General features: G+C 45.8%; 1 protein-coding gene across 2 annotated transcripts; it reads right to left on the minus strand.

The window, feature by feature from the left end:
- Positions 1–397: 397 nt before the first annotated feature.
- Positions 398–27,122, minus strand: Oamb (Octopamine receptor in mushroom bodies). 2 transcript variants are annotated; one of them, XM_033384850.1, is made up of 7 exons: positions 27,015–27,122; positions 25,634–26,094; positions 17,767–18,203; positions 12,200–12,491; positions 11,895–12,131; positions 9,980–10,469; positions 398–2,255 (listed from the first exon to the last, which is right to left on the minus strand). In XM_033384850.1, exons 4-7 carry the CDS (start codon positions 12,449–12,451, stop codon positions 1,333–1,335), a joined length of 1,902 nt encoding a protein of 633 aa, XP_033240741.1. In that variant the 5' UTR covers positions 12,452–12,491; positions 17,767–18,203; positions 25,634–26,094; positions 27,015–27,122; the 3' UTR covers positions 398–1,332. The 2 variants fall into 2 exon arrangements, with proteins under 2 accessions (XP_033240741.1, XP_033240747.1); XM_033384856.1 differs by lacking the exon at positions 398–2,255 and adding an exon at positions 3,409–4,996.
- Positions 27,123–27,245: the final 123 nt, after the last annotated feature.

A 27,245-nucleotide genomic window follows, 5' to 3' on the forward strand; every position in this document is an offset into this window, starting at 1 on the left:
TCCGGTCCGGGCATAAATTAGTTTCCTGAGTCATTCCATGTGATAGTCTGTTTTATGTGGAAGCATGGGCCGACGCGCAGGGCCGGAAAGAACGCCAGTCCCGCTCCCTAGATTCTTTTTGTCCACGCTCCGTTCCAGTTATGTTCCCGGCTTTCTCGTTCCTCTATCTGCTGGCCCTAATTCAGTTAGCGAAAGTGCCTCAGGCATTTTAGCTTTTAATTTGGCCTTTGTTACGCGCCAGCTTAGCAATTTCTTTATGCTGCAACTCTTTTATCGCACTCACCTCTGCCGGCTCTGGGGCCGGGACTTTGTTGCGCCTCCAGGGAAGTACTTCCGCTTAATTAAAACGATGGCTGTTCTGGCTATGGCCCCCCGGAAGAAACAGAGACACTCGCACTTTAAGTTGCCGAATAAATTAAACATCATTTATTTTTCGTAGCACACAAAACGTTTAACTTGAGAATCGTATATTTTGGGTAATACATATGTACTATGCCTTTATCTATATATATTATTTCGGGCATGCCAGGGTTCGTTTATTGCATTGATTATGTATTCGGGACACACAGATATTTATCGGAATAAGCTCTTCGAGCTGAGAGTACAACATTAACACTTGACTATTTATGAATTTAGCTGTATGTTCTTTTTTTTTGCTTCTTGTTTTGCTTTAGCACGGGGTAATGTTTTTTATTTGCCAGTAGCAACAATTTGGTTTCTTGGCTTACGAGTATCATACATTATACAATTATTCATACGGAAGTTTAAAGGTACAACTCTCAAACGACAGCGATATCCATATCCTAGCTAAACTATGTACAGACATATCGCCGCTTTGGCCATCTTAGGCTAACGTTTAGTCGATAAAGGGTATTCACAGGATGTCTATGTACAATGGTGGGTAATACGAGTAGTATAGGCTGGCTGCTGCTCCAAAGCCTGTTCCATCCATGTCAAAGGAAGGTTGAAGTCATGGCACATACCTCTTCTAGTGGTATGATTTCGAAGTGAAAAAACTATTACCTATGCTATCCCGGCTTAGACCCTCGCATCGCTGTACTCGATGCGAACCATGCGCCTTGGTCGCTGCCCGGGCCTCGAAACCGCACCAGTTCCCAGTCCACGCAGCGCCAGCAGCTCTCGTGGCTACAACTGGGTCCGTTTGGGCCCGCTCCCTGCCGAGGTTGAGGCATCGCCGGAGGGCTCCACGTAGGAGTAGCAGGCCGTTTCCATGACCAGCGGATGGCAAATCTCGTAGACGGGCACCTTGAGGCTCGTCTTCCGTAACCCACCCAAGCTGCTCTGCGAGCTTGAGCTGGGCCCAAACGAACGTCACCTGGGGTCGTTGCTCATCTCGGAGTGGTGCAGCTCGCTCTCGTCCCCAAAGCTGTGGGCCGCCGCGCTGGGCGTGATGCTGGGTGTCCGTGCCCGGATCCGGATGGCGGACATGTCGGAGCCGCGACGAGAGCTCTTCAGCGAGACACTCTGGCGGGAGCAGAAGCAGCGACAGATGATGCGCTTGAAGGCGAAGCGGAAGTCTTTGGAGAACAAGGCGTAGATCATGGGATTCACCGCCGAATTGCAGTAGCCCAGCCAGAAGAGAACCGAGAAGAGCAGCGGGTCGACGCAGTCCTGGCAGAAGGGCCGAATGATGTACATCGTGAAGAACGGGCACCAGCAGAAGATGAACATGCCCACGATGATGGCCAGCGTCTTGGCCGCCTTGGTCTCCATGCGGAAGCGCTTCACCTGGGCCTTGATGTTCCGCCGACCCATCTTCTTATTGGCCGGACGGGAGTGTCCAGACCCTCCGCCTCCTTCGCTGGTGTTGCTCTGACGCCTGCCCAGTTCGGGCAGGGCCTTGCCCACCTGCAGATAGCAGGAGCTGCCACCTGCATGCTGCTGCCTGTACAGCTGCGACTCCGTGGACTCGCGTCCACTCGATCCGTTGTAGTGGACGGCGAAGAGAGCGTTGCCCGAGGATCGCCTGTCACGGCCGGAGTCTCCGTGGGTCAGCTCGTGGATGTTCTCGGTGGATGGATAGGACACGGAGATCTTGATCTTGTCGTGGTGGTGGTGAAGGCGGCGCGTGGCATACTTGGACAGTCGCTCTGGCGAGGGTGTGCCCAGGGTAGTGGTGGTGCTCTGGGTGCTCCCGTTGCTGTGCATGGAGTCGTGCTGGTTGGAGCCCCTTCCCCGGTGTATGCGAAGTGTCAGGCGCTGCTCCTCGAAGCGTGATCCGATGCCCTTGGAGCCTGTTCGAACGGAAAACAGGAATAGATAAAGAGACATATAAGTATGAATAAATTTATCATTAGGAGGGTGTTGTATTTTTTGCTACCCCTCACATATTCAATATCGCTCATACGCCCCGTGTCACGTCCTGCACGCACTTCTCGTCGAAGGCGTCGAGCGTCGGGTGTCAGGCCTGGCGTTCTGCCAAAGGGGCAGCCAGCCATTGCCATCCAGCCTGCACTTTAGCAAATTAAACGCGTAATTATGCAAATGTTTTCCCATAAACGCGACAAGCACTCAACGATGTTGTACGAGTAGTGCCGTCTCCCCACGAACCCCTGGTATCCTGGCAAGACATGTAGCCGCCTTTAAGCCGCCTTCAAAGTGAACTTTATTTCATTAACACACACACACACACACAGCCATTTGCATAATCATCGCACCCCCAGTGCACCATATGCCTCAGCCATCGCTTGCTCTGCATTTATTACTCATACGCACGTTTAACTGCTGAATACATTTTCATTACGAGTACTCGACCGGCGACAAGTAATGAATAATCAGAGATTCTCCCCCTCCCATTCCCTACTCCTGATTGTGCTGTTGCTCCTGCCTTGGCTTTTGAAGAATTAAAAGCAGCTTTATTGTTCAGCGATAGCTCTAAGCCCACTTCTTGCTCTTAGCCAATCTGTCAGCTTATGGCCCGAGGTACTCTTCGAGCAATTTAATATCGAATCTCTTGACCCGATGCTGTCCAGTGGACAAGACGGAGTGTCATTGATGGCGAAGAGCACCAGACCATATGGGTCAAAGGAAACCGAGCCCACTCATGTGTGTTGCGAGGAGGGAAAGCGTTAAATGAAAATTCTCTACACTACGTTTAAAGCCGGTAGAATGAAGAACCAAGCTTGAACGGCTATGTGCTTAAAAATCTAATTCATTTTTGTGTGTGTTCCCAGTCGATGCTGGTAGGAGACTAACAAGTCCCTCTGCAGATAGCAGCTTGACTGTGTATTGAGAGGGTATTTCATCTTTGGTGTGGTGTATGGTGGCTTCACTTCTCTTTTGATGATTCGGAATGTCTTTGGTCGCGGGCCTCAGGGCCTCAGGCCTTCCCTCACAGACCGGCTGTCGCTACCTTGATAGACCCGGCATTTTGCCAATTTCTGGTCATTTCGTTGTCGGCACTTGTTCTTGGCTTTTGTATTCTTTATTTGTATTTAGTTCGATTTGTTTTTCTCTGCTGTCGTTTTTATTGCAACTGCAGTTGACTTACACACACACAGCTGCTATACACACACACATACACATATGCCTATATATATATATATATATCTTTTATGTAACTAATTTGATGAGAGTTTTGTCCTTGCGCCTAACACATGTACACAACAGAACTGAAAACAATGGGCTGCTTATGGCTAGTCGGCTTTTATCGTGTATCTTGTATCTTGTGCCTCATACGAATAGTTATAAGTAGTTATGTATCTGTACGAGTATCTCATATAGTAAGTAGTTTAACATAGTCTTAGATCTAGGTAAATACATGAAAATTATTGCCATACAGTTACAACGTCGTTCAATGCGAATACTGACAATTTGTATAGTGGGATGCTGGCGGGATACTGCTGCTCGCGACGTTTACAAAAGTCGAAAAGTATCAAAAATCGAAATGCATTGCCCCTTCAGAGAACGCGCCCCTTGCAGAAGCCGCCGCGCCGTATCCGCCGGGTGCTGCCAGACCCCTCGTCCCCTAGCCCCACATCGCTGGAGTCCTGCGGCAGCGAGGATGTGCGCTGAAGCGGACCCGGACCCGGTCCCGAGCTCGTCTCATAGCTACCGATTAGTCAGCTGAAGTCCACGGCATCGCCATCGTCCGAGCAGCCGGAAATGGTCTTGTGGAATGTGGCTGGAGCCATCAGAGCTCTGGCGGCGATCATCTGGAAGTTCTCCGAGGCCCGGAAGCCACTCCTCGTGCACACGCAGCGACAGACGATGCGCTTGAAGGCGATGCGGAACTCGTGCGAGAAGAGCGCATAGATCACCGGATTGATTGCCGAATTGCAGTAGCCCAGCCAGAAGAGCACCGAGAAGACCGTCGGCTGGATGCAGCTCTCGCAGAAGGCCCGTATCAGATACATCGTGAAGAAGGGCAGCCAGCAGACGATGAAGCCACCCACGATGATGGCGAGCGTTTTGGCCGCCTTGGTCTCCATGCGGAAACGCTTCACCTGGAACTTTGCACTGCGCTTGCCCGCCCGCTTCTTGGCTGCCGTCGAAGCAGCCGCATTACCGCTCTCCAAGTCCGTGGCCGACTGGGCCGTGCTGTCCAGATTGAAGGTGGTTTCCCCAATGTCGAAGAGGCTGGTCTTGAAGGAGGCCCGTCGCCCGTTGGAGCTGCTGATGACCGCAAAGTGGGGTGAGTGTGGTGGCTGCTGGCCTGACGTTCTCTGTGCTTCCAAGACGTTCTCCGACGAGGGGAAGGACACCTTGATGGCCACCTTCTCGGGTCGCTGGCGACTGACACGCATCGAGGTGGCTCGCTTGGGCGTGCCCGTCTGCGGTATGGACTGATGATGATCCTCGCCAGCTCCTCCTCCGCCTCCGCCACCTAATCCGTTGCTGTTCACGCTCAGAGTCGAGGACATGGAGTGCACGGAGAGCGGGGTGCGTTGCGGTGTGCTGCAAGGACGTCCCCGGTGGATCCGCAGTATCAGTTGCGACTCGTCGACGCGATTGTTACCCGACTCCCGGGGACTGCCTGCAATTAGTGAGTGGAGGGGGAGTTTTTGTCGGCAGTCGAAACGAATAATGTCTTTCGCGATGAGACCACATGTGAAACGGGGGGTGTATCATAGTTATTTCGGGGTGTTTGTGTTTGGTGTAAGAGGAACACGGATTAAAACATTCATTTTGTATAGTACATGTGGGACATGTGGTAGTATAATGAACGAACTGTTGCTGTTGTTTGTTTTTGCTGTTTTGTGGTTGTGGTTATTGTTTGAGTTAGATACATTCACAAAAACATTATAGTAGATGCAAGAAACATTTCTTCTTGGTTAAAATTGCTGGAGACTGACACTTCACAGAGAGAGAGAGAGCGGATAACTAACTACAAACTGTTACATTGAAATATTAAAGATATTTAAGGTGGAATAACTTAGTTGATTATTGTAAGGTTTGTTCTACGTTCATCAATACATATATATTTATAGAGAAAAGGGTCTCATTCCATTATAAAAAACGCTAGTAATAGTACAATAGTAAAAAGTACAAATATTGCAATTCATTAAATGTATTTTGTTTGTTCTCTTTTGTTTGCTCAAATGATTATAGATTTTCGAATTTCCACAGTAATTAATTGCTATTAAAAACTTTGTTAATTTGTTTTGGGGTTTATTTATATGCTGGTTCTGTTTTCTTTGGGGAGTTATTTGTTTTCTTTTTTGTACGTGTTGGAATCGAGGGTATTTGCTCAGCCCCGAGCGCAGGGATTGTTTGGTCTAATTTTATTTATTAATCGAGGGTCGTCAAGCAGGAAGGGTCATTAAAAAGGGATCTACAAATTATACAGCATTGCGAAATGTATCCGACTGAAATGATATGGATAATGAACGCAGCCTTGGTAGAAATCTGATATATTTCCGTATGAAATGCGTCCGATTTTAATTACGAGAGGCTTTTCATTTATTGGTAATTCCCGACTGATTGCCAGCTTTAATTCCTGAAGGCCTCGTTGCATAAATAAACATTTTCTGCAGCACAGCAGTGTGTGTATGTTTAAACAACAGAGTGCCTCTGAGTATTATCTTAATTTAAGGCGGAACGTGCAACATTTCAATTTGCATAAACCCCATTAAACTTATTGAAAGAAAATTGTGTTTGCCCATGAATATAGGCAAACGAGTGGCAGAGACTGAGGCTGAGGATAGCAAACAAGAAGTCCGGCCAGCAGCATATGTGTATAAAAAAGGATACACTATTGATTTCCCTTCATCCATATGCCCCCTAAAAAATGGAAGTTAAACAAACAATTTGTATACACATGAGGAATATATAAAAAAAAAAGATAATACCGCTCTATCCCAATGTATGTAAATACAGCCAGATATGAAAGCTCAATCCGAGCAAACGGTCTCTAGTCCTGCGCGTGGGTGTGTGTGGGTTTGGGTGGGCAAGGACTGTGTCCATGGCCCGTGGACATGCCACATCCTGGGGCGTTGTTGATTTAAATAAATGTATATTACTTTTGTTTTCTACTTAGGTTCATTCCGGCATACGAGCATAGATCCTGTTGACACACAGATACTCGTTGGCCTGGGCGTACCTGGGATTATCCTTTTTTCCCTTTGATTCAAATTGCTTGTTTATCAGCTTTCAGCCATTAATTTGACATTTATAATTCAGAGACCTGGCATTTATTTAAAGTGCATTTAATGATACATGAATAGTTTGTAATTTGAATGAACATTGAATGAACGGCAATTAGCCGTAACGAAAAATCCGGGCCACCTCTTGTGGATCTGCACGAGTGTGGGTCTGATTGTCATATGCTTTTGACCTTTGAACGACGCCTCGCCGCGGCTGCAAGTCAAGGCGAGGTACTGCCACTGCCACGGGCAGCTCTCACGAAAGTTCCTCTTGTTCCGTTCTGCTCTTGACACAGGGCCAGGGCCACACTTCTAAAATTTCTAAACCGTAACAATAACAGCGCCCAGACCTACCGCCCGCTTGGCTCTGGCATCGGGTGCATTGTAGTGGTCGACACACCATGAACCTCGTCAAGTTTTTGAACTTGAAACTTGATTACCTTCAAAAGCCACTAAACAGGCGTGTGGAATGGGTGGGACACATCCAAAAAAAAAACAGAAAAAATACAGAAAAAAACTGAGCAAAAAGCATCAGCAACACCCGCATTGTGTCACGGAAGGTTTTTAGACTTTTTCCGTTGCGTTCTGCCGGGAACGTTGCGGCAAGACACGCACGGACAAGTGGCCCACACCCACACACACACACACACAGAGAACTATAGCCAGCTTTCTCCCATTTGGCTCACAGCAGTACATATGTATGTATGCGTGTGACGGAGTGTAGACAAAGCATATTTCAAGGCTGCCACACGCTGATTTTTTGACTGTGTCAGTAAGTGGTTGTGTGTGGGTGTGAGTGTGGGGCAAATCTGGCGCCAACTAACGACACGACAGTTGCAAAACAAAAACAGCTCAGCGGCTAGCAGAGAGCAGCCATGCTGGCATCAGCCGTAGACTCAAGAAGCTGGCCCCCAAAATGCATTTGTATACCCTTGAAGAGGGTATTTCTAAATTGGTCAGAGGGTTCTAGTGCACAAAAGGAAGGATTTTCCTGCTCAGGTCCTGTCTGAAGGTCTGATTGGATTTAGTCCTGCCATATGTCCTTCTGTTTTGGTGCTTTCCAAATGCTATTTTGGTTCCTGAAACACCAAAATCGGACCTCTTGTCATGTCTTAAAAAGTAAATCAAAGTAAAGTAAATGTATATAAACTTCGGCGTGGGCGTGCCTGACTAGTTTCTCTTATTTTTGTCGTCAGAAGGAGGATCAACGTGGGTTCAATATGGCCACAATGTAAGCCATCACTGTTTAAGTGCTGTCTTAACTCAAGCTTAGCGCCATTTTGAACAGAAATCGCCAAGGACTTTAAAAGCAAGCAAACGGCAGAAACATGTAAGAAGTTCACTGGTGAAAATATGAACTAAAAACAGGTTTATAAAGCAAAGTACTAACAGGTAATTATGGCCATATTATGGCTAAGTTAAAGGCATTTCAGCGTCAACTAGCCAACACCCACAAAATGAGTATACGATAAATGGATTTTGGTTGGGTTTCCGGAACCAATCAATTAGATAGAACATTGACTTCCACGAGAAACGTGCACGAAGGCCGGCTATTGATTTTCGTTATGAAGTCAGTTAGTCACTCGTTAGGTGGGCTGACTAACTAGCCAGCCTGGCTGTTTCGGGAGCTGCAGATTATCGCCAAATGCGTGCGCTTGGCTTGCCAGGAGGGGGGGAGGGGCTTAGGGGAAATAAACTAGAGTTGTGCCCAATGAGCTGATCAGGCGGAAGAAAGTGCGCTGCTGTCGTGCCCCTAGCTATAGTCCTGTGCAAGTCGTATTAAAATAAACATTTAATGACATTTTAATGTGTGCCACACAACGGCAGCTCCTTTTCAGCAACTTCAAACAGAATGTGTTTGGGGCAGGATTATCGCCAGCAAACAGATTTCGATGGGAAGTCAGAACAACGAAGCCTAAAATGACAAGCCCCAGGAAAACAGCAATTTGCAAAGACAGCAACAGGGACAGGGACCCTCTTTCATGTCTCCACCACATTCGAGAAGCTCTGGCTCACTCTAATGGCTGAATTTCTTTCATTTAATCCAGGCTGCTTTTTTTTATACGAGAATCTAAGCCGATTTGTTTGATGTGTTCTGTGTTCTCTCAGCATCCATCGATTTTTTTTGGTTTTTGCTCATCATGGGAAATAATGCTAATTATAATGCGTGACTTCTCGTTTGAGCATATGATTGGTATAATGTTGGGCGTACTTTAAAGTTTTTTGGGACAAGGAAAAGGAAACTTTAATGGAAAGTCCTGACAGTGTATGTATGTGCGTATGTTATGGGTTTGCGATGAGTTCGAGTGGGGCTTTCGATATTTTAAGGTTCTTAGGAGATTATTCACAGATTTAAGTGGAGATTTCGTGGTTACTTACATGGGTAGACTAAACTAAAATTATTTTATGAGGTACTTAGCATTTGGGCATTGTTAATTTTCGATGACATTCAGTTATAGGGTTTTTAAAGATAATCCAATTTATACAGAATTAAAATTGTTGCTGGGTTTTTACGGGGTCGCTGGCTTATATTTAAATCAGCTATGGCCAATCGGCTCTAGGGGTTGATTTTTTGTTTGTCGGTTGCTTGGGGCGGGTTCTATGCTTCGACTATGTCTATATGCATATGTATATTTATACCTATATTTACTCATTTCCATGTTATTTAGCATGTTTATTTATGTTGTGAACACAAAAACAAAATGCCGACAATAAATGTACGATTGTGTGTGTGTATCTGAGTGTGTGAACGTGTCTGTGTGACTGTGTGTGTGAGTAGTTATTTATACGAATATATGCATATGTAAATTTAGTTGTATACTTTTTGCTTTTTGTCAATTTATACAGTTCCTCATAAAAGTATTTGTTCCACACACACACACATGTAAATGTAAACGTACACGTACAATTGTTATTTACTTCGCTGACAATTTATGGTTTTCGGAGGGAGTACTGTATCTGGCAAGGACGACGAGGACGACGGCACTAAAGTGTCTGTGAATGTGTGTGTGAGCATGTCTTTAATGTACACTTTTTTTTTGTATAACCAACATAAAATGGGACAAACGGGACGTCACACTATTGTCTACACGTCGAGAGATTTGAAACTGTTTAGCAATCGATATTAAGCTGAATAAAATGAACTATCTACGTGAGTACGTTACTTATTTGGTAGTATATCGAACGAGTACGAGTACGAGTACGAGTAAATGGTTTGAAATGAATGGCTAAGCTACGCACAAGTTAGGACAAATCGTGGGTGACAATTGAATAAGTTTCAAACAAACTGTGTCCAAATGAGAGCTGGTGGAGTCTGTTAGCTACGGGTGTACGGGTATGTATATTGGATTGCCTCCGAATCGGATTCAACTTACCCTTGGTGGTCTTGAAGCCCTGGTTGATGGCCCGCGTGGTGCGCACGGCGGCCCTGTAGATGCGCCAGTAGAAGAAGAGCATCACGAACATGGGTATGTAGAACGATCCCAGGGCAGAGTACAGTACGTAGCCGCGATCGTTGGTCAGCTCGCACTTCCACGGGCAGCTGCCCGGCGTTGTCTGGGGTCTGTTCTGCACGTCGTACTCCATTTCGGTGGTGGCCAGACTTGGGGACGATGTACTGGTGGTGGTGCTGCTGCTTGGGGTCGTCATGGCTGCTAGCCGTATCTCGGCGGAACCATCGATGGGGGCAAAGTCGGGATCGTAGGGATTGTAGGCGTTGCCATTGCTAGTGCGGGCGGAGCTCTCCAGCTGCTCGCCCTGTTCCTTAATGCTATCTAACTCTAGTTGACCATCCTCTGTGCTTGACATCGTGGTGGCATAGAAAAGCGTATAGTTTCCCCGCGAATAGGTCGGCTGTTCAACGGCCTGGAAAGGGGATTGAGAAAGGGTCGTGTTATGTCTTACATGTTATGACACTTGATATTTAGAGGGTTCCACTGAGAGCGGTTGGTCCATTAAAATTCTGTGCTCGCGCTGGCACCCTGTTCACTTCGCTAAGAAGCCAATAAAAATGCAACTTAAAGCGGTGCGGGTCGGGCTATATTGCGAAATATACTCGGTTACGTGTTGTGCATAAATATTACACAAAGGTAGCATACATCTCGCCGTTCGTTGTAACAAAGCCAAGCTCCGAGCGCCCCTGCCTGGCCGCCTGAACTGAATGCCCCCAGCAATATGGGGAATACATATGTGAAAGCATGTTGCCCCATGTTGTGCCCATCCTTCTTGCCGCCTGCTGCAGCTGAATCGAAATTGAATTGAGCATATGGAGAGGAGAGGCAGTGCCATAATAATAATCGATGGACCAAAAAGTCCATGCTGAAGCAAACAGAACGCCAGCCATTCATTCAAACGGGCGGCGCATTCAACTGCATTCAATTGCATTCAATTGCATTCAGCTGCGGCGCCGTGAATGGAGTCGACTGTGCGCACGAATATTCCGCCCGGAGGATATATTTTCATGTGTGTGTGCAGCTATGCGGCTAAACGTCCCATCCACCAACACCAAAGTCCGTTACCAAGGAGCACCTCAAGATTGATATGTCTGGCTAGGCGGACCGTATATCATGCATCAGCTTACAGCTGAATGTCTTCGTTAGACACAACGTAGGCCCAAATAAACGGAGCCAAAAGGCAGGCCCATAAACTGGAGCCGGGCCAAGAGCTGGCTGGCTGGCTATCTTCGCTGATCTGATTACTGAACCACTGAGAGGTTGCTCATAAATTGTGCTCCGCCCCCATGGCTCTGTTGTTGGGGCATGTATAACACATCATTATCATTGCCGTTGCGTAAGAAAGTGTACGGCCTGCATGTGTGCCAAAAACTGTGGAAAAGCGGATCTGAATGTGGGCAGAAATTAGAAGAAGACCCGTCCAATGGCAGGCCAACAAAAGGGACAAACTCGTGTCTTGTTTTACGGTAATTTTGGCACAAATGAGCCAGATTGCAGTCTTTAGCACGAGGTTGTCGTTGCCGTTGTCGTTGTCGTCGTCATTGCGGTTGGGCAACAACTTTCACCCGTAATGGTGTCAATGACAGTCGTCCACCCCCATGGAAGAGGCCACACAGTTTGGGGCACCAAAAAACTTTTACCAGCGGGCTTTAGTTTGTTCTTTATGAGGATTGGGCGTGCTAAAAACAGTTTACGGACTTTCAATTTTGTTTTCCTTTCTCCGTCTCACTTTTTGGCAGAGACAAACCGCGTTTCGCTCGTTAATTTATCGGATTGGGTCAGCTGTGGGTCAGTTGTGGGTGGGCTGTGGGCCTTGGGACTGTGGGTCGACACTCACCTTTTGATCCTTCCAGCCGACAAGGGGCGGAAAGCAAATAACAAATGAGAGTACCCAAATGCCAGCGATTAAGGACTTGGCCTTCTTCGTTGACATGATGCTTGGGTAGGTGACGGGTCGCGTGACCGCCACATAACGATCCAGGGATATGGCACACAGATTCAAAATAGAGGCGGTGCACATCCAGACATCGACGGCCAGCCAAATGCGACACCACACATCGCCGAATATCCAGACCTGCCAACACCGAAAGAAAACCATTGATTAAATGTGAAAATGTATTATATATATATGTATTTAGTCACCTTGAACACCTCCCAGGTGGCGGAAAAGGGCAGCACCGCTAGACCCACCAGTAGATCGGCCACAGCCAAATTAACGATAAAGAAGTTGGTAACACTGCGCAACTTGTTCGAACAGAAGACGGCGGCAATCACAAGGCAGTTGCCGCCAATGACCAGAACGTTGATGAACTCGAGTATGGCCAGGGAGATCAGATTGGCTGGTTCCGTCCATTTCACAGATTTGATGAGATCCTCGCACTCTGTCTCATTCATGGCGGTACTTTTCAGATGGCTGTATATCCGTGTTCACCACCTGCAATCCAAAGACCAGGAAGGTTACCACGCAACTCGACTGATTGCCGCCACAATCCGTCAGGGCCAAGCGGCCCTCGCGTGCCTAATTAATTTATTAAAGAACTTCGGTCTATAAATACCGCAGGACCCCAGGAAAAGACCGACTGAAAGAAAATGTGCGTGTGCTCTAAATTAAGTACCTACGGCTTTTCGCTTAGACACTGTCCCTATTTTTAGAACAATAATCGACAGGCCTGGGGACTGGGGTGGACCACAGAACCCGAAGATACAAATTGGCTAACAATCATTGGGATCCTTAAATAGAAACTTGAATTAAAAAGAAACTGTGCAACAATATACGAGCATTGCAGTGCTTCTAATTAGGAGAAAGGCACTCGGGTTCGAGTAACGCTCGATGTTCTGTTATTTTCAACTGTTGTGTGCGCCAGCAGGCAAATAAACTTTTCCACAGAAGGGAAAATCGGAAAATCTCCATCAACCAAAATGGAAAAAAAAAAATGGAAAATTACAGAGGAAAGAGAATACGGAGAGAGGAGGGCGGAAGGGGAGCAGGCACATAATGCCTGCTGGCATATTTGCTTAATTGTTTTGTAAGACGGCATAAGCCATCTCTGGGTGTTATCCAGAGCTGACCTGTGCAAATAATTGAAAATTAAATGCGGGCGGAAACACGAGTAAAGCTGACCAGGCTGAGAGCCCACCCCAACCCACTTGGTATTCAGCCGGCAGACGGACATTGCAATTTAATTGCCATAATTAATTGCGATCCCTCACTGTACTGGGGATATATTGAGTGCGCAGTGTTCGCGTCGAGTCAATTTATGAATGAATTGGCATGCGAATCGGCATCATCGTTGGCTGCATTTCAATTGCTATTCCACACAATGCACACGGCTCTTTATTGAGAGTGAGAGCGAGAGCGAGAGCGAGAGAAGGGGGACCATCGAACATGCCATCTAACTTGATAAACTACAAATCGAGCTAAACAAGCAATCAGCTGCCATAAACTGCCAACTGGCTGCGCCATTCGATGGCTGTGCCCACAATTTGGCTACTAATCAATATTTGAAATTATTTTTGACTTTAATGGCTCTGCCGACTGCCGGGCAGGCACGCACGCAGCCACCCCCTGGTTCGATATTTCGGGAAATAATTGGGCGGGGGTACGCGATATTCAGAACACGCAACAAATCGATTAAAGTATACATTTCTTTAAGCCCGATCTAAGTACAATATATGGCTGTTGATTGTGCGAACCTTTTGGCACGTTCCACCAACGGAGGTACGTTTCTGTGGCTGTGAATGTGGATGTGCTAATGAACACCTGTTTTGCTGTGTAAAGATCAATGTTAGGGATTTGTACACGGAAGTGACCCTCTGGGGACCACAACAAAGTGGACAACCATGGGAACGAGCCCATCTAAACAAAGCTAAAGACAGCACGTATGTGTGGCAGGAGTCGTATCGATTTTAAAATTACTCATAGACCTGGAAAAAGCATTGATTACAGTTGAAGTTCAAGGCCAACATCCATATGAGTTATTTAATCCTCTAAGAGCCCAGCCCCAGGCGAAGGACGGGCCTGCTGTTGCCTTTCCTCTGACACTCGGAGAAATTTTCACAGTGCTGGCTGAATGGAATATTCCCAGCACTCGGGAAGGCCAAGCCAGGCCAAGAGCGGTAGCTGTGGCTGGTAGCTGGTAGCCAATCAGGGACAGGGAATGCGTGTACTGAACTCGCATAAATTACTCACATGACAAACAATATGGAAGGGCCGAGCCGAGTGGCAAGGACGAGCAGGAGCCAAAATGCTGTTGCCCCGATTGCAAAGTTTAAAAGGCATTCACGCTCCAAGCTCCAAGCTCCGTGCCGGAGAAAGGCACCCGGCCATGCCTCTTCCCCCAGTCCATGGCGGCATTCTGTTCGCATATAAAATTTGCATGCCGAAACTCGCTTTGTGGCAGCTAATAATGGGAAATGCCCAAATTGAGTTGCAGGCTGAATTTTGCCAGCATTAAGCTGCTGAGTATAATAAATAATTGACATTTAAAGCGAGTTGTAAAAGCTTTTTACCCACAGCACAGCCCACGCGTTGATTTCGCGCTTCTCTTCACTTGAATATGCCTAGTACACTCTTTTAAACAGTGCAAGAATGTATGAGAGCAAGCCACAGAATCAGCTGTTTTATGTTACCTTCACGGAACACAAACAAACGGTAAAAAATGTGTAATTGGATCACTAAAAACGTCTGATATGGGAATCCTGGTAAGGGTATTGCCATGCCAACCAGCCCAGCCCAGCCGGTGTGGCAAGCTATCGTCTCTTGTTGAATTACGCATACGCCTAGTTGACGATGACATAAAAAAGCCGAGCCGAGCATTTAATGTATGCGGAGCGAGAGGTGGTGCAGCTTTGAAGCAAATTAAATTTAATTAGCTCAGCATTAAAAAGTTAACAGAGTTCTTTAGATGGAAATTAATTGTCAAAAGGCGTTAAAAAAAATAATGATATTTATGGCGGCATAAATTTCCAATGACTTTAAAGAGCAGAGGGGTCCTCTCCTTGAATGATGCCTTATTTATTAGGTCAATGTTTAAGTTCAAGTGGGGGTGGCTCCGACCAGACCTTTCGTTGCACTCAATCGAAACCCTCCAATTGAGGTTTTGGGAGCGTTTGCTTTAGTCCAAATTGATTGGGAAATTGTTACTTTTTTCGACACACAGGCACTACCCAGGACCAGGAGTAGGAAGAGCAGGGGGTTGAATGGTATTGACACAACTAATGGACACTTAACACGTAAAGTCGACAGAGAGCAGAGACTCGCCAGCCACTCAACGAAGACAGGGCACGAAGAATAATTAAGGTTTTCCATTAGAGTGCGGCGATGAATGCACCAGTGATGCGCCATTGACCCACAAGTTTACTTTCCGCCATGTCCTAATTGCAATGTCGGCAGGATTCACCATATCTATTTGGTATAGAGCCATGGCAAGGCACTGTGCATACAAATGAAGCATAAAGTACCATTGTTTCAAGCAAAAAATAATATGTATTTGAGAAGCAGCACTACTCATTCGCCAAGAACAGAGGTAGAATTGTATAATTTCATTTAATTTTCTTCTCCAAGGAGGAGAGCCTGAATCTGATTTGTTGCACACGAGTAGAGCGGAAATGGCAATGGAGAGTGAGAATGCACAGAGGAAAAAAGGAAAAAACGCCGAAGGAAAATTGCTGAAAATTTGATTTCAAGGCAAATTACACAAGGGAGTGAAAAGGAAAACAGGAAGACCAAAGGATTCCCAGTCAAGTGCCAGTTACACTACAACAATTTTGTTAAGCTACCGGATAATGCCAGAATCCAAAAAAACTCGTACAACATAAGTGATTATTCAAAGGATTTATGAAGTCAAGTCAATTCTGATCCCTTAAACACACAAAATAATAACCACAAATTGAGTGATTAAATTAAATCTGGCTTTTGAACCCCCTGGGAAATTGCATTATAATGATTTATTCTAATTGAAATTAGGTTTTTGGTCAAGAGTAGTCCAAAAGGAAATTCAATGACTGCAACCAGTGCGGAAACATTTCCGTTCAACTATGCCACAACATTTGTGGCAGCACAAAATACAGTTTCCAGCAATTAGCCAGGCCAGAACAGGATAGAACAGGCCATGCCAGGCCCGTAGTTTCGCCGCCAAATGAGTTGGAAGAGAATTAAAATGCCAAAATACGCAACATTTTCCGGGGGCCACAGAAGCGGAAGCGGAAGCGGACCATTATACACAGACCCCACACGCAGATAAAACAATTTTGCGGCTTGCTGATTTCTGCCAACTGCAATTCGCCGCCTGTCGACCGTTTGCCGCAAAAACTTTTAATTTAATTCTGATAATTGGTAGCGAATAGCGCCAAAAATTTCGTACCCACACAGAAATCCCCAATTACAAACGCTTAAATGGTTGGCATAGAGATAGAGTTGAACTTTAACATTTTCAACTATACGTATCGTGTCGTGCCGTCATCTGGCACACGGAGTTTGTTGTCCTCTGTCAAAATCACTTGAGCCTTCTTTGCCATTGTCATGTCTCTTTTACGAACATAATTACCTATTACGTTGCTGAATACCAAATGCAAATGACAGGCTAAAGCCACTCGATGAGCTTGCAGGCCTGGTCTTTAGATTTGGAATTCAAGAATTGTTCAAGTGCCACCTGAGTGGCTTTGCTGGCAAGGACATCCAGGAGAGGAGGAGGCCTGTGCCTGTGCTGGGCTAAATTAAATTACTGATTTATGATGAAAATTGCTTTAAGTAATTAAAATTGAATTAATGGCTTAGCAGCCTGATATTGCTAAGTAGTCGGGGCCATTAACAGATCTCATTCTACCGATTTATCTGTCGCTTCCTCACTTACACTTGCACACATTCTCTGAAATTTCTGTGTAATGGTCGTTTTACGAGACGTCGTACGACGTGTGTGTCTGAACTTTACGAGCATCTTTCAGCGGAGCATTAAAGTGACAGAGTCGTCTGCTGATGCCGCGACTGCTGCTGCTGCTGCTGCTCCACCCACAAGTGCCATGTAGATTGAGGCGCTGGATTTATTGGCGTACATTTGCCCAACGGTAACTCCACTAAGCGTCACACAAAACTCTGATGCTGCTGGTGCAACGCAAACAGCTTGACAGACAGGGCATATCTACAAGATAATCAATGTCGGGCACACACACACACACGCGTCAACATGTCAAAGTTGATTGCAACATTCACACAGATACACAGAAAAGGCCACGAGGGACATATTTTCCATCGGCCAAATCTGCAACTGACAACAGAACTAAAACGTGCCCCCACTGGAACTTAAACTTCAGCTCCTGCACGAAATAACTTCCTCCTTGGGCGCAGTTTACTCCTCGAGAAGCCACGTGCAGAACGTGCGTGCCACAGTGCCACAGCGGAAACGCGCAGCGGAAATAATAACAGGAAATGTTGCCAACTAAATTTTTAACACACAGCAAGCACAATTTCAACATCAGGCTTGACTAATTGTCCGCGACATGCTTGCCATTCCCGTCCCGGCAAGTCCTTAGGGCAAATAGAGTCGCATTCAAATTCCGTTTGATTGATTGTAGTTGGTCCAAAGTTGAACAAGAAATCAGGAAAGTCCTGACCCAGATCGAATCGGGATAAGAATGAACCTTAAGTTGGGACTCTTGTTAACGCCTGAAAGTAGCGCCTTAACTACTGCCCCAATCCCTGTTGAATCACTCACCAATAGCAGCAGTTTGTTGGGTTGTTGTAACCATGAACTACAGTTTGTTCGTTGCTGTTCCCTTATGGCCATGTTGTTGTCGTGGCTGCTGTGGTTGACTGTGGGCCGGGGCCTGTGCCTGTTCCTGGTCTCGCTGCCGCTGCCACCGCCGATGCCGCTGCTCCAGCTGATCCGTTCTCGTCTCGTGGGCCACGGCACCCGCACTCTGTCTCCATCCAGAACAGCGAATTTGTGTGGCACACCGTACCGCCGGTGGGGGGTCAATGTCAATATGCACACGCCCACGAATAGTCAAGTCAAACGGAGCGGATTCCTCCAATATCGCCGGCCTGTGGAATGTTTACTCTATTGTTTACACGATTCGTGGTTTACATATCAAATATGTATAAGTCGTGAATATATATGCTCTGGAATTCTGTCGGAAATTTCCAAATAACCTGCAAATGGAGAGATTGCGAGAGGGTAGAGTAAAGGGCTGGCAAATATAGATTGTAAATAGATTGTAAGGCTGTCAATTGCTACCAACCACATGTCGTATACGCAATTTTCATTCATTTCCACCATGAGAGAGAGACTCTACGTCAATTGCTTTGCTGTCTGCTGCTCGTATCAAGAGAAATTTTGAGCTGGCACTTGATTTTTCTGGAGCTGTCAATAAATTTACTGTTTCCCAAAAATCCTATGGCACATAGAATATAGATTTGTCAGCATCAACAGAGAGCTTAGATGTGATGAGGGGGACGGGCGATGGACGTAAAGTCTTACAGGCGACTTGTCGATGACAATCAGTAAATCCAATTGTTTTTCTTTTCAATTTTTCAGTTGTAAGATGACAAAAGCTATCAGAATTTGCTAATTGCCTGCCGGGGAAGTTTCTCCAGTGACTTGTACAATTTCTATAGGTAGCCCCAAAGTTTTGCATTCCATGGAAAAGTTATGCGGAAAATAAATATACAAGTTCCAAGAAGAAAAACTGACAAATAACTCAATTTTGATTGAGTGTGGCAGCAGCAGCAGCGGCAGCAGAAGCTTTTCTTTGCCTTGAAAATGCATTTAAAAGTTTGGTAAACCTTAAAGAATTTCCCAATTCCCAATTCTCTTTTGCTGATGAAAGGCTCATTGCAGCATGGGCTTGCTTCCTTGCTTCCTTACAATTTATTCCCCTTTATTTGGCCTTCGCTCATTTCACGGCCTGTCACTCCTTCAGGCAGCTTGACATCGGCTTTCCCAGCTGGCAGGGGACAGGAACCCGAAATGAAATGTCAAACTGCGTGGCCGCAACTGCGGAGAGATGAGAAATTGCATTTTCACACGTAATTTGCATTTGTTGGCACCTCTTACATTTCCATTTCCATTCCATTCGAAGTCTCCGCCAGCCCTCACAGACAGACAAACAAACAAGTACTACAACAATGCCTGAATCGATAGGTAATCAATGTTTAATAACTTGAGTTTGCCCCTTGACCGTGGCCTAAAGCGTTGGCCAGACCGGCTGGATGGCTGACAACACGATAAACATTGAATAAGTCATGGGCGCGGCTCGGTCGAAAAGGTCCTAGTAACGCGTTCACGCATTTATAATGGGAATATTATAATGAGGCCACGTGCCTCCAAATATCCAAAATCATCCTGGCTCCATTTATGTGTACCGAGTATGAATATAGATCCCACAGTCCACAGTCCACAGTCCGAATGCGTCATTTAAATTTTCGGCGCGTTCTGGCGCCTTAGAAGGTCAAATCATTGTCAGGGCCTGTGGCCCTTCGCCCGAAATCTGCTAATAACCATAATTTGTATTTAATGACATTCAGAATTCTTTGCCCTTAGGCCTGGCTAATTTTTATTCATTTGCGACAGCCATCAGCCACTCCCAGGACAATCTAGAGTGGGCACCTATTAATAAATATATGCATATTTGCCTTATGGCTGTCCGGCACGATAGCATTGATTCATTCTGTACCTCCATCCTCCTCTATCTCTAGCTACATATGTCCTGAGTCCAGAGATATGTATATTTAACGAGTATTTGCATAATAATTCTCCTGCTTTCTACGCATTAGCGGACACTTGTGTCTGCCATTATGACATAATGCACTCTGCCAAGAGAACATCGTCATCATTCTCATCGTGCACTGATCCAATTTAAATATGCTAAATTAAATTAACTCAAAGGCTCCGAGGCGGAAACTCGGGGGGGAGAGTGGGAAACTGCAGATGGGATGTCATGTCATGTGCAGCCATTTTCCTCCGTAGTCGGAAATGAGCAACTTCCAGCAAATTAGAGGGTTATACATACATATATAGAGCTGTGCGTTGCATACACAATGATGGCGGGGCTCCGAACTAATTAGATGTGTGTGTCGAATACGTCGAAAAAGTTTAATTTCTCATTTCTTGTTACTAGCAGCCACAGGACAAACAGACAAACAGCTGTCATGGCTTTGGTTCCGGACTGCTTATGAAAGTCAAAAGGATTGTGTGTGTGGCTTAGACATATAATGGGGGATTGAGCGAAGAGAAAACAATATAATTAAAGCGAATTTCATTAAAATATATTTCCAACGATAAAAAAACATGAATTTTTATGGGCAAAGAACCCACAAGGAGACCAAAAGTGAACAATAGATCCCAGGGATAAATTTACGCAGGCCACTTTCCAAAAATAAATCACTTTAAGAGCCATTAAATATGAATCTAATATTTCCCAACCCCTAATATTAGCATAAGCAAAAGCTCTATAAATTATTTAGCCCGTTCAAATGTAGGCCCCAAAGGGCCATAAAGAAATCCAGGAGTGCCTTAGTTGCCACAGCAACAAAAACTATACGTACTCGGTATACCTCTATACGTCATCGGCAAGGTGGCGTTGTTAACAAGGCGAAATCACTCGACTGCAAAGAGATCGGGATTGAGATTCAGGGCCACTTAAGTGTCATTACATTTGCGTCCGCCGCCTTCGCCTTCCCCGCCTTTCCCCTTCCCCCTGCCCATCACATTCATTTGTGTACTTGCTTGTGTGTTTGTTTTTCTTCCTTTTTCCATTTCATTTTCATTGTGTTGCTGTTAAGGTAAACGTGCACGGCTAGGAAAAACATCTGTACTCTGGGGTCGGGTTGGCTCCCATTTGTTTACAGTATCAAAAGTTTATGATTGTTAAATATTATTATTGTTAATCTTGATGTACAAATGGGCTCGTACATAATTGACTTTGATGATTTAAGATTAACAGATTGCCTTTAATATAGTTTTTCTTTTGGGTTGAAGAGGATTTTTTTATGGAGAGGTTCTTAACAGCAAGTTGATTTAGTATTTAATTGGAGTAGTTTTATTTGAGCAATTTTATAGATATTTACTTCAGGTGAGAAGTTTAGGCATAATTGATGTGTTTTAAAGAACCCTTTTATGAGCATATATTTCATTCTTGGCTAAGAAGTATTTATTGACAATTTTTGGCATCCGAATGGTGATAATTGAAGAGTTCTTAAGACCTCAACCTTTGGTGGTTGAATGGTTCCTAGTCCTACCCCACTGTGGATGATGGACATAAGAGCATACCATTAGCATTTCAGAGCTTCTTCATTAAAGGATCCACGACAGTTCTTTCTCAGTAACCACTTCTTTCGTGCAGTGTGTCAGTCCAGTGCGGCTACGATCGCATGGGGACCTGTACTTTAAGGGTTCATTCAGCCTAGAACTACTTTAAATGTGTGCCATTAAGGCTTTTATGCTTATTCCTGTCCTGAATGTACACAAATACCCATACATAAACACACCCAGAGAGCGGGACAGAGAGTGCTAGAGAGTGAGAGCGTGGGCTCGTTCTGATGGCCTTCTCCCAGAACTAACAAAAGAATTTATGTGCCATGCTCAACGAAATATAAAAATTTACACTAAAACACCCAGCACCCCCAGCACCCCCAACAACCATAACCCCTTTCCGTTTCCTATGCACACACACATGGCAGGCGTTGTCTTGTCTTTTGGCTTTACATAGAAAATTGACTGTGAAAACGCTTTGGGCACTTTCCCCCTTCTGTTTACACACACTCTCACCCACACCCACACCCACTTTTCCTTTCATGCAACTGTCCCTGTCTCTCTCTGTCTATGTCCGTGTCGTATTATGTTTTGTTTATATTTTTTGTTTAGTTTTCAGAATTTGTGTTTTCTTTTTTGCTGGTTTTCATGTGCGAAATAATTTGTGTTTGGATTTTGTGCTGGGAAAATGTTTTACATTTTTAAATTTCGGCGAAAAAAGTGGTCGAAAGAAAAGCGAATGAATGGTCTGGCATTCCGCCATGGCTGATCAATTAACTAATGAATGTCACTATAATGAATGCATGAATAACCTCAAGCCACCATTCGTACATTCACAGCACGACGGTTGCAGAGATTTGCTCTGGATCTGGCTGTGGGTCTGGGTCTGGGTTTGGTTTTGGCTTTTACCCCACACGCACGTAGCGGGCCACAAAGCCAGATGTTTCCCGGGAAGGAAAACTGCAAATTAGATTAATTACAGTCGCACACAGTCACATACTGCCACACACCCAGGAAACGAAACGAATCCGATTTTCAATTCATTCGATTCCCATTGTCAGCACGGAGCAGGGGTAAAATTTCATTGATGACGGACTTAATGTCGCATTGATCTGAAAGCGACATCCAACAGAATGATTCTGGCTAGGGCGGAGAGCAAAGGGCAATGGCAATGGGTATGGCAATTCCCGACATTTGACATCGAAAACAGACTAAACGCAACACAAAACATTGGCAAACCTGCCAAATGGATGAGCTGTGCTGCCAATTCAAGCTGCCAATCAAAATGACAAAACAATTGAAACCAAATCCATAAATTGCTTTTCTTTTACATATCCGTCGGATATAGAAATATATTTGTGTCTCTTTTTGTTGTTGTATTTTGCATTCGATGCAAATGCAATTTTATTATCGTCTGATAGAATGCAATTCCATCGGTTGTCCGGGCGTGGCTGGCATCCCAAACATGGCTCGTGTCTGGCAATTCGCTTGGATATCGGATGACTGGATGACTCTCGCTCTCTGTTTCTGTTTCTGTTTCTGTTGGCCTGGAAGAGGCAATAAAAATTGCAAAAACGGCAACTGGCAATGGGCAACTGGCAACGGGCAACGGGCTAGGCAAATGAAATGGAATTACTTGTGTAGGTGAGCAATTAATTCAAAAGTGTCTGGCAAAGAAAGTTTCAGCCATTAATTAGCATTTCCATATACACACTCGAACACTCTCGAGAAGGAGGGGAAGACACTTGTACAGGCGGAATGGTACTCGTAGAAGTTCTCGACGAGTTCATGGCTCCAGTTCATTGGGCACGTTTCGGCCAGAAGGAGGAGAGCGGAGCAGGACCCAGAGTAAAGCTCATTTCCGTTTTATATTTAAACACTTGGGGGGCTAAAATGTTTGCTCTACTATTGCCACGCAGTGCAAAATCATCATAAAAGGCAAGAAATGAAAAAAATATATATCCCCGGCCCAGCCTAGACCCCAGTCCCCAGAGTTGCCCCAGAGTTGCCCCTGAGTTGCCTCAGAGTGGCCCCAGAGTGGTCCCACCTCCCGGTCGATGGACCGTGGAGGTGGGAAACGCTTAGCAAGTGGATTTTTAAATTAGTTTGTCGACTCCTCGCCTCGTTTCGTATCCGACTTTTGCAGATAAAAGCCAAGCAAGGCGACTTCTGGCAGACTTCTCCAGACGACAGCGTCCTTTTTGGCAAATGGAGTCCCTTCGCTTCGCCTGTGGCTCTGACATTCTGGTGCTTTTTTAAATGAATTAGGTGATTTTTCAAGTGCTAAGCTCGCCACGAGCAGTGGAACTCATTTCCGTTCCAGTTGCCACTGGCTGGCTCTTGGCCGTTGCCACGACCGTTGGGTCGTTGGTCGTTGCTCGTTGCCTCCTCATGCTTCATTTGGCATCCACTTTGTGGCTGCATCGGAATGAGCTGTTAATTCGCAGGCCACTGCGTGTCAATCAAAACTTTTACGAGATCTTTCTACACAAAATTTGACTCCACCTCGCGCCACATAGCATCATCCAAAGGTATACAAAAAGACAAACCCAAATCTGGCATGGCCATAAAAAGCGCTCGACGATTGCCAAATACATTGAGCAGACATCGCACACTGGGAGACTTCTTGGGGGGCTCACGCGTCGTATACGCAATGAAGTTTTCGCTGCGCTCCTTTGTTTCCGGTTGCCCTTCCATTGTCTGTTTGCTACATGAGCGAGCCTACTTGAGCATATGAGGCTCAGGGAAGCGGGTCATAAGGGTAAGGTGACAACTTTGAAATAAGGCGGCAAAATGGCACGAAAACACAGCGGAGGACCACACATGGAAAAGAAAAACAAAAGCGACACTGAAAGGGAAAGCGAAAGTGAAAGGGTTACGTTGCGTTGCTTCTGTTCAGAGAACTCCCCGCCCCCCTACCCGTTTTATTGCTGGGTTATTGTTATTTAATGCCAAGTTTAATGCCAACACACTCCGAGCAGCAAAACACCTAAAACAATTTCATTCCCGCCCCATTAATATATTTCAACTGGTTTGTTTCGCTTCGTTTCGATGTACGTGTGGGCTTGCCCCACTCTCTCCCTTCCTCCCTGCCACTGCCGCGCCCCAGTGGGGGCCTGAGTGGCAAGACTGGGCTGGGTGTTGCACAATTCTATGCTGACGCTCTTTTGTGTGTCGACAGAGCGAAAGAATCTCAGGTTTCGGTGGCTTATGCACGTAGGCGCTGCCTCGCCTTTGTTGTTTCTGTTGTTTTCCGCTTTCTTTCGGACAAGGAAGCAATTTGAATGCCTTCACAGAGTGCTGCACATAACACAAAATTATGTTAGAGGCAGGAGGTAGTTGCTCCGGCGGATAAAATGGGGAAAACAAACGTTTAAAGGGTAGACTCCGGTTCATCAGTTGGGGCTTAATTAAGGTCGGAAAATCGTGACGACAGCTGGAGTGCCTCAGTGCTTGGCTTATTCCTACTTTGAATTTCAATAAATTAAGGAAAACCTAATTCACCTTTCGCTGGGAAAGATTGAAATTCCCTTGTGTTCAACTGCCAAGCCATCTGTTCGTATTATTGGATATTCCTTTCGGTCGGCAGTCCGGACTGCGGCCCTTTGTGTGGCCTGTCAAAACAACTTTCATTGTTTGCCCCCATTTCACCTGTCAGCGGCTCATTGTGTCTGTTAAGCTTCACACTCGGCATAACAAAAGGAAGAAGGACGAAACTCTTGCCGGTCGGTCACACTTTGGTTTCCATTGTCAACAGGGCAACCAATTTAGTTAATTAGGACACTCTGAAAGGCCACTGTATAAACACTGTCTCTAACCAGAATTGGAATGGGGCACGTGCTGCGGCTCTGGCTCTAGACAGAAAAAAACCGCACAAATGCACAAAACACTTGACGATTGTATTTTTGTAATTTTCGTTTTTCGGTTTTGCTTTGTAATTTGTGTGCCACACGACTCCCCACTCCCCTGCCCCGCGTCTGCTAATTACGTTGCGGGCCCCTCATGGCTGTTGATATGGGTTTGCAATTAACTGAGTCTGTCGAGCACTTAAACTAATTTCCAATAGTCTAACCACAGCTCCATCCAAGCCGTCTTTCCACGCATTTACATAGCTAAACGACGCTAGCGGCAACCTCAATTGTGGCAAGAATAGAGTGCGATGTTCTGAATATGGGATGCCACAAAACTCATGGAAATATCTATCTAACTATTTGAAGGGGATTCGAAAACTGTTGTTCCCTGCGCCTGTGACAGACATTACACTCTTACAAGCTAACTACCCAGTAATCGTAGATCTATATGTCCATAGGGGCATGTAGGTGCGACTCACCTGCATAAATCATCGCGATTTCGATGGCGATTGTAAACGGCGGGGGGGAGGGGGCTCTCTGGGCGAGATTAGCGACACGGCCGTCGCCGAATTGATTGAAAAATCGGTCAAGTTTTTGTGGCCGCTGTAGCTGCCGCAGTCGCTGCCGCCACTCTGCCGCTCTGTTTGCTGTTTGTTGATGCACTTGGGAGGCGTTAACCGGCTCGACAGTTTGCCTGGCTAACTTTTTGTGGGCCTCTCGACTTGTTGCCGCGAGCTGTTTGTTCTCCCGTTTGTTCTCAATGTTGCCTGCCGCCGCGCCGCGCTGCGCCGCACTCACTCTTTTGCCAATTAATCGGTTGTCAGGCGTTGAATAATTGCACGCATTTTGACTAAATTCGCCATGTTCTATTCCACATTCGGTTGAAATATTCCATTAAGTGTGGCTAAGCTGGGCTCATAAAATTTATAGTTTGTTTGCGCTAGAATTTGATGGAAATGTGTTTTATTTGCTGAGCAATATTGTCGCGATTTGCTGTCACAGAGAAACCAGAAACAGCCCGACAGCTCGATCTCTGGCTGACATCATATTTTGGGCTGCATCTATAAACAGATATGTTTATTTCAGCATATGGGCACTCTGACAGCGGTACAATTATGAAAATTGCAGTTTGTCAATGCTGTTTGTTCTATGACAGCCAAATGAAATTGTTTGCTAATGAGGGAAATTACGAAACTAAATGAAACGAGGGAAAACAATTTGCAAACAAGGAACCGAACCGCACAGAACAGAACAAGCGGCACGGCACTGCTGCAAAAGACACAAAAACACAATAAAATCACATAAAAGGCATTCACACTCGTTTCACACTGGCTGGCGAATGCATAATAAATGCACTCACACACTATAGTCTCGCTTTTTGCGAATATTATAATAGCATTTAATTGTTGTTGTTGGTTTTTGAGGCTCTCGCCTCTTTAGTTTTTGCATTGTATTCTTTTATTTTCTGTGGAAAGCACGTAGCAACATTGAGCGCCAGTTTCAAATGTCAGCAGCAGCAGCAGCAGCAACTGTCGTTTATCACATCACCCACAATCACCCGCAGGTACCAAAATGTGAGGAATATTCAACAATATTGGATGGTTGGTCGTCCGTTTGCTCTGAGCAGAAGGGAGTCGAGAGTCGACCGGAACTGAAATTGCAATCGGAAAATGGAAACTTCTTCAGTTGCTGCTGCTGCTGCCGCTGCTGCCGCTGCCTGCGATCACGACCATCCATTCATAGCGACGACGAGCACAGCGCACTTCACTTCGGCTACACGCACACGCACAGGCACACACACACCCACACACACATGGAGAGACGCATGGACGCCCACGCTCACGTAGGATTGAAAGGTACCGTTATGCTCAACCGACGCCGTCGGCAAATGTCGGCCTGGAAAAGTGCTGTTCGTGCGCCTGGGCACACAACCGACGCGGCAGAATTTTCACAACTGAATGCCAGAACGCCAGACAGCGCCAACAGTTGGCCCCCACGTTGGCTGCCTGTGTACGTGTGGAATGGAACGTCATGGGAATGGAACAGAGCACACGATAGAACACGATACAGCACGAGTTTCCTATAGGCCAA

This window comes from Drosophila pseudoobscura, chromosome 2 (assembly GCF_009870125.1).
Source record: "Drosophila pseudoobscura strain MV-25-SWS-2005 chromosome 2, UCI_Dpse_MV25, whole genome shotgun sequence".
Classification (NCBI taxonomy): Eukaryota; Metazoa; Arthropoda; class Insecta; order Diptera; family Drosophilidae; genus Drosophila; species Drosophila pseudoobscura.

What these genes read in the sequence shown, in the direction of transcription:
- Oamb (XM_033384850.1), bottom strand. Translation starts at nt 12,451, where the DNA reads ATGAATGAGACAGAGTGCGAGGATCTCATCAAATCTGTGAAATGGACG. An exon ending in CCACCTGGGAGGTGTTCAAG is followed by an intron (nt 12,132 to 12,199) that starts GTGACTAAATAC and finishes CGGTGTTGGCAG; the next exon opens with GTCTGGATATTCGGCGATGT. An exon ending in TCGGCTGGAAGGATCAAAAG is followed by an intron (nt 10,470 to 11,894) that starts GTGAGTGTCGAC and finishes TCCCCTTTCCAG; the next exon opens with GCCGTTGAACAGCCGACCTA.